Source organism: Emydura macquarii, unplaced genomic scaffold (assembly GCF_026122565.2).
Source record: "Emydura macquarii macquarii isolate MOO-44397 ecotype Brisbane River unplaced genomic scaffold, CSIRO-AGI_Emac_v2 contig_267, whole genome shotgun sequence".
Classification (NCBI taxonomy): domain Eukaryota; kingdom Metazoa; phylum Chordata; order Testudines; family Chelidae; genus Emydura; species Emydura macquarii.
In genome coordinates this window covers 1,191,850-1,206,229 of record NW_027130404.1, presented here as the reverse complement: position 1 = coordinate 1,206,229, position 14,380 = coordinate 1,191,850, and the positions used below count along the sequence as shown (strand labels likewise).

The window sequence follows — 14,380 nt, the reverse complement described above, 5'->3', positions numbered from 1 at the left end:
GGTCTTTCCCACATGGCATGTGTGGTCAATGTTTTTTCTTAAAATCCTTCACAGTTGTAATCACTACTTGGGGTAATAGATTTAGTTCTTGCTTATCCTGTACCGCTTTTACAATGTTGGCTTTCCCAATGCTGAGGATTTGGGCCAGCTATGTAGTTGCACAGATGCAAATCCCTAGTGCAAACAGGCAAAGCCATTATACACCACAACTTGCATCAGTCCAGCTCGCCCTGACTTACAACTCATGGAAATCGCAGCTTATAGCAGCTTTGCCTCTACACTAGGGATTTGCACTGATGCAATACACCACTGGCTGACCAGGTCTAGCTTTGGTGGGACAAAACTGCAGCATAGGAAGAGTTCTTTTGAAGATTTATACACAGAATAGTTGTTTCCTTTGCATCCCCTCCCATTCCATAGGCCATCTGCCCTTGATTCTAACCTGACTGCCATGCTTTAGCATGTTTGCAGTGTTGTTGTAGATGGATAGTCCAAGGATCTTAGAGAGACAAGGTAGGTGAGGTAATAGCTTTTGCTGGACCAAATTCTGTTGGTGAAAAAGACAAGCTTTCAAGCTGGAACAGAAGTTGGGTTGCAGCCCACGAAAGCTTATGCCTGCAGAAATTAAATTTGCTAGTCTTTAAAGTGCTACAGGATTCTCATTATTAATGTTGAGGTTTTCCCTTACTTTTGTTTTATTTAAAAAAAAAAAAAAAAAAAAGCCTATCCCTAATTAAAAGAAAAATTTTCTTTGTAATTATATTATTTGTTGAGGCAAAAATATATGTACATATATTTGTAACTGAGGCCTTTTGAGCTTTGCAAAATAAATTGATATTATGATGTTTATACCCCAACCATAATAATAAAAGAGGGTGATACCACTTATACTAAAAATACATATATAAAATTGACTTTTGTTGCAACAAAATGAAAACAAACACACACACAACACAGGACAACATACATGACATACAGGACAAACTTACAATTAAAAATAAATGGCACCAAAATTATATTTATAACTATACCAATAAGGCATTAAGAACTTAATTCTTTTGTTTGTTTTTTAAGATGCATTACTTCAATAACTAACATCTAAATAAGCAAGATATTTTATTTAAAACTTTTACTAACAATTGATAAACATTCATATTAAGTTACTCACCCACTTTGTTGTATTAATGTAGTAACATAAAGCATTTTTATTACTTTATATTACTTTACTTGAAAATTTTGCTATATGGAAATAAGGAAAGCCCATGTTCTAAATATTAATGATTAGGATTAGAACCAGAGTTGTCATGGCTCTTGCTTGGCAGCCATATCTTCAAGAAAGTTAGAAAGTTATAATTCCAGCTGTTGCATTCTTGAAAGGTTAAAATAATTAATTTACTGGACTTATTTAAAGTAAAGTTTTTACCTGGATTACTCTTTGTTTGTTTTTGTTCTGTTTTGTTTTCAGTTGCATCAACTTTTTCAGCAATGGAGGTTTATGTAATAACTATAACTTTTAACTTTTAAAACAAAGAAATAGAAGTCAAGAGAAGGGAGGACAGGTTAAAACAGTGGGGAACCTGTACCCCTGGGTTTTTTTATCCTGGCTCTGAGAGGAGAGTCAGGGTTGTTACCTGCTCTTGCGAAACCTGAATTTGTTTCTCTAAAGTCTGTTGCTTATGTGTGCATGCTGAATGGATTGCTTGCCTGCTGTAGTTAACTGTTTGGGAGCAACTTCATGTGTTAATGCACCAATTTTACTAATGTGCTTTGTGAACTGTTCCGTTTTTTTTTTCTTTATTTGATTTACCAGTTCAATGAAAGTATTGTTTGCTACTTCCCCCTCCTCTGAAAGCTTGTGGACAGTGTGATATAGCACAAGCCATCTATTCTTTCTTAGGATTGTAATTCTCTTGATATCTTAACAGATCATTTAAACAACTCTCATATGGTGTGGGAACAGCATCAAGAGCCATGGGTCTGACTCCAAGTTTCCACACACCTGTTTGTCAGCTAGACCTGGAGGCCTCGGGCCATTCCCTTTTTCCTCTGAAGTGAACCCGCCTTGTTTACACTTACAGAACATCCTTGGCTTGATGATTGCACTTATTCAATGTCCTTTTTGCCCATCTTAATTAGCCAAATTAAGTTAAAATGATACAAAGAAAAAGTTAATCTAATTAAAAACCTTTGCCTTTTAATAGCTCTATTTTCACTCTCTTAGGTTTTGCCCTGTCACTATTTCACTACTTTTTCAGTGTTCCAGACTAGTATGTGAAAAACAAGTAGATTTTTCTTTTAAATAAAGACTTTCAGGTTGCCTTTACCTATCAGAAGAAGACAAAAAACAAGCCATCAAACAAAAGAAAACACAAGCCCTTTTCCTCCTCCCTCTTTCAGATCATCTTTAATTTCATTCTGTCCTAAACTAAATACAAACTGACAACATTAATGTCACCTCTGTATAAGTGTATCAGAATTGGATGCAAAAGAACTGCAATATACATCTCCAGAAAGCTGGCTGAGCTATCATGCTGTATGAACTCTATATCCATGCAGGCCCTATGGAAAATTTTCTGTGGTTAGATACAGTATCCAGGAAAAAACAAAATATCTGCCATAACATAGCAGCAAGTGATTTTAATAAAAATAAAAAAAAAAAAAACCCTGATGAATATGCTGAGGTAAGTAGGCAAAATTTTTACTGCATTGGATTGGCCTTAATATGTGTCTGCAGCAAGAAGTATGCTAGAGGACTGGGAAGCACAACTGATAAAAGCTGTCAGTTGATGAACTCCAAAAAAGACTTGAATGGCATTCATCTTTTTTTTAATTCCCAAAACATCAATGTGTAATCATCACATTTGAGGAAAGAAGATACTCTGTTCTATGCATAAGCACAGCAACAGCTGAATGCTTTCCTTTAAGATTCTTCTGCTAGCCTTCCATAAGCTGAATACAAATATAAACACATGAAAAGCACAGCTTGAGAAATCTGAAGTATAACACAGTGCATCTGACACAGCAGTGCTGGTTTTTCCCTGTCTGTCTTATTTCAATTACACTCAGACTATGACTTTTAAAATTGTGATATACTTATTTACAACTTCATAGGCCTTTTGATGACCCTGCAGTTGGGATTCACAAGGGGGACTTACGTGCTACAACTCTCTGCAACGCCTATCTTTTAGGCACCCTACTGCCTAGAATTCACAGCCCTGAGTTAGGCCCCCAGGCTCCTTTACTGAATGGATGTGAAGAGTTAGTTGCTAAAGAATGGGATTCACAAAAGCGAGCATTCTGAGTAGAGCCGTCTAAATTAGCCAGTAAGAAATGCTGAGAACGACGTGGCCTAAACCATGTCCCACAAAAGGCTTTAGGGCCCAACTCCTAGAATTTAGAAGCCTAAATACCTTTGAGGAGCTAGGCCTAGGTGTCAAACTTCCAGCGGGAAGAAGGTGCCTATTTGCACTCAGGTTTCACAGACACAAACCCTCTCCTGGAGTTAGGCATCTAAGCCAAGACTGTCCTTAAAAACAATGGAAGTGCTCCTCCTTATACCTGTAAACCCAGTGGTTAAAGCGCTCACCCAAGAGGTGAGTAACTCAGGATCAGTTCTCCCCTCTGCCTGATGTGAAGCAGGGATTTAAATTTGCATCTCTCGCTTCCTAGGAAACTACCTAATCTCTGGTTGTAGAATCATTCTCACACAGTCATTGGCCCAATGAGGCTCTTGCAACCACTTCTGACTTTATTTATTGTGACCGAATGCACCCCTGTATTCACATTTTTGTGCAAAATATGCATTCTGAAGTATCATTTGAAAACTAATAACCCACTAGTCAATAATATAATGGTGAAATATGTGTAGCAACGTTATATGTAAAATTAGGAACATAATTTGGAATTATGACTGAAATGTGTTTACCAGACAAGTCTGGTCAAAAGACATCTGAATAGCATCTAGATGAGAAAGTAAACCCAGCCATGTTGGATGGTTTTTTAATGTTCTCTAAGTAACTTTTCTTTTTATTAATTTTGTAAATCCACTTGGCTATATAAGAAGGTCTGCCAAAACTGTGTTGAATTTCTACTCCTGTGGAGGAAAGTAAGATTCCCTAGGAAGGTATATGTGGGCCAAATGTAGCCTTCCATGTATGTGATTGGCTCACTCCATGGTAGAACTTGGTCCCATATGTGAGTGCACACTTGCTGCTTGGCCATTGACATCGGTGGAAAGACTGGGTTTTGGATCAGGCCCTACCAATCTAAGCGTTTTGTATTTCCAAAAGGTGTTACCTCAGAGTGCTTCTGTACAAATTAAAATTGATTCACTTACTAAAAAGTCACTGAAACTTGCTACAGTATCTCCCAAATGGCACACACGAGCGCTCAATAATTTCAAAAGGAGACAGGTACAGCAGTTTTCATATAGGGGTTATCAACTCAGTGAGTAAGATGACGAGCCCTAATGCAATACAATAACAATACAAAAGAAATGCTGGTATTGGGAGAGCCTTTGGCCTAGGTGACCAGCTGGGCTGCAGGGAGATTGAAATAGTTTCATTTTTAAAGAGCTTTTTATGATAGCTCCTTGCACAAAATACGACTCTTAACTTTTTCTTTATAACAAGAGTGAGAATGGCTTTTGTTACATTTTCAATCACTCAGGTAATCAGAATGCATGCCATTTAACTCCAACCATCTGTTGCCATTCCAATCAACTCCGTATGCAAATTAAAATCAGAAGAATGCTTAAACTTTCTGCTTCAAGTTTCTGTAGGAAAGTAGAGATGCCTAATTTAGTTTAGCTCATCATGAGAAGTATCAGTCTAGATATTCAAGCTGTTACTTTTCTTTTACCACCATTTTCTCTCCAGTTTTTTTTTTTAAAGTCTTTTTTTTTAACCACCATTATTTGACTTATGAACTGTTGATTGGGTAATTTCATGCAGATGTCTGCAAAAAAAAAACCCCCAACCAACTCCATTATCTCTAAGTGTCAGGTGACCAAGATGAGGGCAGTCTGGCTTATTGGTCAGAGCAGGCAACAGGAATCAAGGAGTAGGGTCAGAACCAGAGTCAATAGTTGGAAGCTGGAGCCAAGGGTCAAGCCAGATGCCAAAACTTAGGGTCAAACCAGAGGACAAAAGCTGGGTATCAGAGCCATGGGTCAATTAGGAGACCATAGGCGGAAGCCAGAGCCAAGGGTCAAACTGGAGGTCAAGAACTGGAGCAAGGAGGGGTTTCAGACGGGCAGGACAGAGGCAAGGCAGGAGCACTAGGAACCAGATAACACAGAAGAAAGCACAGTGGTTAGCACGAGCATTGAGCCCCTCTAGCCAATCAGGTAGCATGGTTGATTAGGCAGCCGGCTGCAAGCATGCTGTACTGATGAAGGTGGCCTAGAGACTAGCTCTGCTGCAGGACCTGATTCCTGACCCTAAAGAGAGGTAGTGAAGTGTCAGGAATTTCTGGAGCCTTATTCCCTACTCCAGCTCTCACTTAAAGGGGCCTGGACAGAGGTGTCCTCTCCTAGTAAGGCATGGTGGAAACTGCTGTGGGCAGGTAAACAACCAAGAAGATGGGAGTTGGAGGGGGAGTGGATGAGAGTGATCTAAATTATTTTTTCATTCTTGGCTGAGTAGGACTGGATGTCAAATAAATATGGAACTTCCTGTAGAAGATTTACAGTATCAATAAAGATCGTAGACTCAACATTACACTTTCCCTTTACTACCTTAAAAGTCGTATACTGATATCTCTAGAAATCTTGAGTATTATAACGTTTGTTCAAGGGGACTTATTAAAAATCGCAGTATTTAAACAGGAAACATATCTTAAGTCTGTTTTACAATGAGGAGCAATATATGACATTGTTTTATTTTTGCTACAACTCAAATATTCGGAACAATTTGGACTTTTCTGTTGTTGTGAATTACTAACATTAGTATTCCATTGAAGGCCAATGGAGTTACTTTTTGCTTACCCATGTACATCCCCTCCTCCTCACCCTCTGGTAGCCTGGTCCAAAGCCCAACGAAGTCAGTGAAAAGACCCCCTTTGATTCAGTGGGCTTTGAATCAGGCCCTATAGGATGTTGCCTTTAGCTTACTGACAATAAGATGCTGATTTTTTTCAAAGACAACCAAGGTTTATGTGGCATAATTTTTTACCTTCATATTTTTTCATTTAGCAACTATGAAGTGGTATTAGAAGTTGTTTTTGTATTAATTTACTGAGAAGCCTACATATGAAACTATTATTAATAGAAGTAATATACCAACTCTGCAGAGCAGATGTAATCCAGCTATAGGACTGCATGTTATCTCCCATGCTGCACTGGCATACAGAAGTATTGTTTAGTGAGATATTGGATAGATTTCATTAAGGATTTGCTGTATATGTTCACTGAAGTATAGGAAGAAGTGGTAGATATTTTATTATGAGTCATGGTTGTCTTTATGTTTCACAGGGAACTTATCCTGCTACTTGTTACCATTTAGTAAAATACCTGGTAGTCCAAATCCTTCCCTGGACAGCAGAACAATGAGAAGTAAAGATGCAACCCAGTGGATCTTCTTCTATGTGGTTCCTGCTGGCCCTGTTAGGATTGCATGGGCATAGCTGGGTATTGTGCTGTGAGGTACATTTTTCCTGCTCCTCTGAGAAGTACCTGCATATGTATGGGCCATCTGGCTAGAATGGGAGTTAGGTGCCTAAATAACCTTTGAGGATTTGGCAATATACTCTAACTCTTGACCCACATGCCTTTGGAGCTTAATCCTACAGTGCTGAACTCAAAGGAATTTGTGCCAATTGAAATCAACAAGCAATAAAATGCATAGTGTGCATGCTGGTGCTTAAACTGGGCTTCCATCCTTGCTCCTTTCTGTGTGCTCTGATGGCATCAAATTCTGTTGCTCACATTCAGGGAAGTTTCCCTGTATCTATCTGTTTTCTTCATTCCTTTGTCCAGCAGGGGGCAGGATTGAACCTCAGATTGATTTCTTGTTTTTTCCCATTTTCCCCTTATCTGTATTTTATTGTCTGTGTAATGTGCACTTAAATACTTTTTTACATTTAATTTTCAAACAAATCAAATATACAGGGAAGAAATAATGTTCTCAGTTTCACCTATTTGACTCTGTTGACTTTATTGGAGTTATATGCATATAATTGGTTATAGTTTGCAAAAAAAAAAAAAAAAAAAAAAAAAAAAAAAAGTATTAATGATCAAGTAAAGGGAATAAAACAATTATTGATTAAATTAACAAATGATACTAAACAGGGAAGAGTTGTGAGGACAAAGAAAATCTAAAATGACCTCAGGATTAGAAATATCAGGCATAAAATGACAACAAGATACAATTTTGGGAAGAGGTTCATACAATATACATAAGAGGTTAAGGAGTACATTTGAGAAAGAATAATCCAAACTACAGCTTTTATCTTGGGAGATACTTAAAAGTCTACTTCAGAATGAATAAATAATAGTAGGCTGCAAATTAAATATGCATTTGCAATGAGCTAGAGCAGCTATAAAAAACAAAATACTAATGTCTGGGGCCAATTATACAGAAACATAATGGTTTTTGGCAGGAATCTCTATCTGAGTTTTTGGTAATTGGAATATTACATTCAATTCTGGCAGTCTTGCTTACAAAATATCTTGACAAATAAGAATAAGATTAGAAAAGTGCAAAAATGGTTAAGGTGTTGATTTATGAGAGAACTTTTAAAAGAGCATAAGTGAGCAGGTTGGCTAAATGGTGCCTAAATGGTATTATGCTAAATGGTACCTAAATGCTATGCAACTTAAGGCTATAAATATTTTGGAGGATGTAAATACCTAGGAGGGAGGAGAATGACTGGGGATAGAACTAGAAGTAATGAGATGATCCAGAAAGAAAAGTTCAGATGAATATCAGGAAAAACTTCCTGATAGATGGATGAGACTGCAAAACAGCTTCCCAAGGAAAATTATTGTACTCATGTAACTTGGGACATTTAAAAGAAGACTGAAAAAAACCTAATAAAATAGTAGGGAAGAGTCTTAGGTTGCTATGGAGCTGGGCAAGATGACCTAAGAGGTCTTCCATCTTTGAACTGTGTGAAAGGGGAGAAGAATCTTTAATAGTTCTAAATACTGCAGGAATACAGGGGGCCACATGTGACAAGCACTTGTAACAAACTCCCTAAAAGTCTAGATATTGAAATAAATAAATATAAGGAAGCTATATTAGTTTGTTCTTAATATCACTTTATTGACCACCTGAGCTTATTATTTTTAATCATGCCATGATTACATGTTTTACTTTTTAATTACAGGTGCCTTTGCTTGCAAGATGGTACCCTTTGTTCAATCTACTGCTATTGTTGCTGAGATTCTCACAATGACCTGCATTGCTGTGGAAAGGCATCAGGGAATTGTGCATCCATTAAAAATGAAATGGCAGTACACCAACAGAAGAGCTTTCACAATGCTTGGTAAGATCATAGGCAGTTCCAGTATTCATACAGCACATATCATTTGTGAGTTCATAGAATCATAGAATATTAGAGTTGGAAGGAACCTCAGGAGATCATCTAGTCCAACCCCCTGCTCAAAGCAGGACTAACCTCAGCTATATCATCCCAGCCAGGGCTTTGTCAAGCCTCAGTTTAAAAACCTCTAAGGATGGAGATTCCACCACCTCCCTAGGTAACCCATTCCAGTGCTTCACCACCCTCCTAGTGAAAAACTTTTTCCTAATGTCCAACCTAGACCTCCCCCCCTGTAACTTGAGACCGTTGCGCCTTGTTCTGTCATCTGCCACCACTGAGAACAGCCTAGCCCCATCCTCCCTGGAACCCCCTTTCAGGTAGTTAAAGGCTGCTATCAAATCCCCCCTCATTCTTCTCTTTTGCAGACTAAACAAGCCCAGTTCCCTCAGCCTCTGCTCATAAGTCCTGTGCTCCAGCCCCCTAATCATTTTTGTTGCCCTCCGCTTGGACTCTCTCCAACTTGTCCACATCCTTTTTGTAGTGGGGGGCCCAAAACTGGACACAGTACTCCAAATGCGGCCTCACCAATGCCGAATAGAGGGGAATAATCACTTCCCGTGACCTGCTGGCAATGCCCCTCCTAATGCAGCCCAATATGCTATTAGCCTTCTAGACAACCAGGGCACACTGCTGACTCATATCCAGCTTTTTATCCACTGTTACCCCCAGGTCCTTTTCTGCAGAGCTGCTGCCCAGCTCGTCGGTCCCCAGTCTATAGCTGTGCATGGGATTCTTCCTTCCTAAGTGGAGGACTCTGCACTTGTCGTTGTTGAACCTCATTAGATTTCTTTTGGCCCAATCCTCCAGTTTGTTTAGGTCACTCTTTATCCTATCCCTACCTTGCAGGGTATCTACCACTCCCCCCAGCTTAGTGTCGTCCGCAAACTTGCTGAGGGTGCAATCTACCCCATCCTCCAGATCATTAATGAAGATGTTGAACGAAACCGGCCCCAGGACTGACCCCTGGGGAACTCCGCTTGTGACCGGTTGCCAGCTAGACATGGAGCCATTGATCACTACTCGTTGATCCCTATGCTCTAGCCAGTTCTCTATCCATTTTATAGTCCATTCATCCAACCCATACTTCTTTAACTTGCTGATAAGAATACTGTGTGAGACAGTATCAAAAGCTTTGCTAAAGTCAAGGTATATCACATCCACCGCCTTCCCTACATCCACAGAGCCAGTCACCTCATCATAGAAAGCAATCAGGTTGGTCAGGCATGACTTTCCCTTGGTGAATCCGTGTTGACTGTTCCTGATCACCTTCCTCTCCTCCAAGTGCCTTAAAATGGATTCCTTAAGGACCTGCTCCATGATTTTTCCAGGGATTGAGGTGAGGCTGACCGGTCTGTAGTTCTCTGGATCCTCTTTCCTCCCTTTTTTGAAGATGGGCACTATATTTGCTTTTTTCCAGTCCTCAGGGACCTCCCCCTGTTGCCACGAGCTTTCAAAGATAATAGCCAATGGCTCTGAAATCATCTCAGTCAACTCCCTCAGATCAGAGTTGAATGATTCAGCTGTGTGTAGCAGGTTTGCATAGTATGGAAGGTATTGATCTGTGCAGTGGTACAGAGGTTATGAGTTACTGCTGAATCTAGCCATATTTTATGAAGTGGCTCAGGACTGAGGCATTCCCTTGCTTTTCTTCTTCACCTCTATCTTTTTAAAAAAAAATTAATTAATTAATTAAGTTTTTAAAATTAATTAATCCACAACTGTTTCAATCCGCCTGCCTCAAAGCTTGATTTTTGTTTTTTCGTGAACCGAGTACTAACAGGCTAATGTAAATTGAAGTGAACAACCTTGCTGTTACCCTGTAGATTAAGCCTTGATTTCTAGTCCACAATTGTTCGTATTTGAATAGGGTTTTGATTAGGATTTCAGGCACACCCGTTGTCAAGGCTGCATTCATTATTCATATCTGATATGCAAAGAGAACATAGGGTGATGTTGATCTTGCTTTTCAGGGGGCAGATGTTGTCTGGACTAAAGATTAAAGGCTCCTGAGACTTACAGGAAGGAAACGCTTGAAGAAGGGGCTTTACGAAGAGAAAAATATTGCAGTTGTTTGTATCGGCAATAAGTCAGTTGTCCACAAATGTTGACTGTAAAATTTGACCTTAAATTTAGGTTCAGTGTACAACATAAATGTTCCACATCACCTTATTTTGCTAATTGAAGCTATTAAATTAAACTTAATTCGTGTTAAGTTCCCTGTTCGACTGAGCATTAAAAAGACGTTTGTTTGTTTACAGGTATAGTCTGGCTGCTGGCAGTTATTGTTGGGTCACCTATGTGGCATGTACAGCGACTGGAGGTATGCTATGTTACATAATGTAATAGCACTTTTGGAGGGAATGCTTTTTTCAGACTTCGCTCTTGCAGGGTCTCATTGCAGGGGATAGCAACAGGGCTGAATTAACTCTAAATATTTATGAGAGGTAATAAAGCAGAATCTGGTCATAAGCATCTGTAAAAGTTAAGTCAGTGTTTCTTAGGTAGAGTAATAGATTTTGTAATCTGATTTACTGGGCCCTCAGTGTAAAAGGGGAAATGGAGATGCTCTTTTAATATTGTCACTGGCAAAGGATTGTGGGCAGTTCTTTAGAAACTGGAGAGCCTTTACTTCTGGGTACGGGCAGAATTTGGCACCTGGTGCATTTGTCAGGGCACTAGCATTGCCTCCTTGTAACTTTCTGATGGCTTTCCATACTCTAGCACCTACTTGCACTCTCCAGTTTTGCCCCTCTCCCTATTTTGAAGCCTCCATAATTACATCTGCAAAAGCTGTGAACAGATACCTGCATTTGTTCATGCAAACCAAAGCTCTGACCGTGTAATCTGAGCCACACGGCAGATGCCCTGCACCATTGTAGGCTGATTTGAGTAGGATTCTGTGGGCATAGGGGGGAGGCGGGGAAGAGGGAGGGTCTGCTTGTGTGGATTTGGTTGCAGGATGAGGGCCCTGATCAAGTAGTGAGATATGCAGCAGTACCTTTTTGTTCATTTGAAAATGGGTGAGTCAACCAAATTGACATTTAAAATGATATGTATTAAAAATGCAAGGCTTAAGCAATGTTTTTAATATGCTTGGCTTTTTAACCTCATTTGAGGGAATTTATCAAAAGCCTTTTGGAAGGCTAAGTAAATTGGATGCACTGCTTCTCCTTCATCTGCTTGACTTTTTTGGAGTTCTATATTTTATGTTTAGCTTATTGATTTATATTAATTATTAATACTACTACTACTTTACTTTAGCCACTTTAAAAGTGTGATAAGTGCAATAGAGAAACAGTCCTTTCCCCAGTCCCAGTTGAAGAGGAAAATTAAAATAAGACATTTGGGGCAGGCTTATGGCTCCTTTGTGGTAGTGCAAATGGCTCCTTTATGGTAATGCAAATCAACCTGACTTTGACCACCAATACACAGAGAGCCAGTGTAACCCACTGATGAGCGTGTGCTACAGGTCTTCCACTGCACCTGATCCACAGAAAAAATGAGTCTGCAATAGCCCTAGTTAAAAAGCAGTTTCTTTTTAGCTCATGCTATACAGACTCAGTTTGGTTCTGGAGAACCTCGGTTTGATTCCTATTGTGTTGGCCAAGATGGCCAGCACAACTTTAAAAGTATTCAGCCCAAACAGTACATTGTTTCAGCACATCTCAGCAGCTGCCTCCAGGAGAAACTGACACTTTCCTCCTCAGCACAAACCCAACGGAGGGTGTCATTTAAAGCATCTCTTGCCGTCCTTGGAGGGCAATCTCTTTGATGCAGAGAAGAGATATAGTTTCTACGCTGTGTAAGCCATGGTGAATCCAGCCCTTTACGTGGAAAATGCATTAGAAGAATATCTCACTTGAAAGGCCTCTCCACTGAATATCTGTCATATTAAAGGCAACGGGTTTTAGAACATGTGACACTCTTCATAGTTAGGGTACTTAGTAAAATGACTCATTTCCACTTCATTTGTTACAGGTTAAATATGACTTTCTGTATGAAAAAGAGTATATTTGCTGCTTGGAAGAGTGGACCAGTGCTGTTCACCAAAAGATATATACCACCTTCATTCTTGTCATACTCTTTCTTCTTCCACTGCTGCTGATGCTTCTGTTGTACAGTAAGATTGGTTATGAACTTTGGATTAAGAAAAGAGTGGGAGATGCTTCAGTTCTTCAAACCATTCATGGGAACGAAATGTCTAAAATATCAAGGTTTGTAAAGTAAAACCATATAGTTTGTAAAGCAAATCTGGGGACTGGAAACAAGAAAAGTTATGGACAAGATTCTCAAAAGTGACTAATGAGTTAATATTTGGTGCCCAAAATGAGGCACTTATAGGGGCCTGATTTTCAAATAGCGCTAAGCACCCGTACTCTGAAAATCGAGCCCTTTTAAGGTGAGCCACATTGGGCCATGAGTTGGGAAGAAGAAGCAGTCTATTACGTTTCTTAGGCAGATTAGGACTGATCAAATACAATACCCTTTGGAATCCACCTGGAATAAGATCAATAATATCAAAAGTGTTCTCAGATGAGTTCGTTATTTAACTGTGTGTCTATTACCACTGTTCTATCAGCCTTTTAAAAATGAAACCATATTAAAATAAAATAAAAAGTTGGAATTTATCTGAAAACAAATTTGATACACTCTAATTTATGGTAGTTTCTAAAGAGATCTAAATGCCTTCAGGCTTTTTCTGCCTCATGAGACCATCCAGATGGCAACTTTGTGTTTGAAATGCAATTAAAAAAATGAATAATAATTAAGAATCAGACAACTAAATGGTATAGTTACTTTACACTTCTTTGTAATTTAGCATAGCAATTATCCTGCTTTATATATTACTTTGCAATTTTCCTTTAATTAATCTGGCGAGTTTGTTTCCTGGTGTGATGGCAACTTCTAGCAATATGTGCACAGAAAATAGGAGAGTACCACATTAAATATTGAATCCAAGGAGAATAAGTGGCATCTTAAAGCAAAAAAATTTCTTTGACAAATTGCTCGGACAAATGAGTTTGAGGATGATGATAAAGTTGCAAAACTGGAGAATAATAATGTAACATGCTTGTGAATTGTGTGCCAGTCCCCATCTAGTGACTAGTCCACATAGAGGATAAGGTTCTACTTCTGCTGCCAGCTAATGGAACTACTACTTTAGCTCAAGTGGCAGAAGTTTATCTTGGGTTTGTAACCACTGGTGGTGGTAACATCTGGGAGTTCATGAGTAATGATAAATCCAGACAAACTCTGAGCCTGCAAAATATTTTGGTGAAAGCAGGGCATGTACCCCTAATAGATAGTGCAGACCCCATTCCTCTAAACACTCCCCTAGCAACAAAAATTATCAGGCAGTGTGGTTCCATCCAGCTCTTTATTTATGTCAGACATTGACAGAGTAATGAGACATTACAGATACAGTCAGTATTCCGGGTCCTAGGAAAAGATCCTTGCTTTTTGATCTCTAATGGATTTTTGAGCAGTTTCTCTATCTCTAGGTATTAAAATTAAACTTGCTTGAACAGATATAACAGTGAAATTGATTTGCAAAATACAATATTCTCTAGACTGCCTAGTAACTTTATTACTTATCTTTTGCATTAGAAGTGTGAAGTAAAAGCTGTTAAATTATTAAGAATCATATAATTAAATATATGTTTGAAACAACTACATAGAATGCTCCATCCATATTTTTAATACATCACTGTGGTATCTGGAAACCTGAACTTTAGCCCTAAACTGATCCTTTGGGCCAAGATTTTCAACAGTGCTGCATAGTTTTGGGTACTTGCAACCCAGGAGCCCTTCTACCACCAAAATATAATTTTTTCCT

At 38.9% G+C, this 14,380-nt stretch overlaps 1 protein-coding gene across 2 annotated transcripts in view; it reads left to right on the top strand.

Moving 5' to 3' along the window:
* The window catches only part of QRFPR (pyroglutamylated RFamide peptide receptor), a 44,156-nt gene that overhangs the window by 19,020 nt on the left and 10,756 nt on the right, over window positions 1-14,380 (top strand). For both annotated transcript variants that reach the window (XM_067549434.1, XM_067549441.1), the window contains exons 2-4: window positions 8,329-8,487; window positions 10,803-10,864; window positions 12,523-12,758. In XM_067549434.1, coding sequence (XP_067405535.1) covers window positions 8,329-8,487; window positions 10,803-10,864; window positions 12,523-12,758 — 457 coding nt within the window. The remainder of the gene's footprint in view (window positions 1-8,328; window positions 8,488-10,802; window positions 10,865-12,522; window positions 12,759-14,380) is intronic.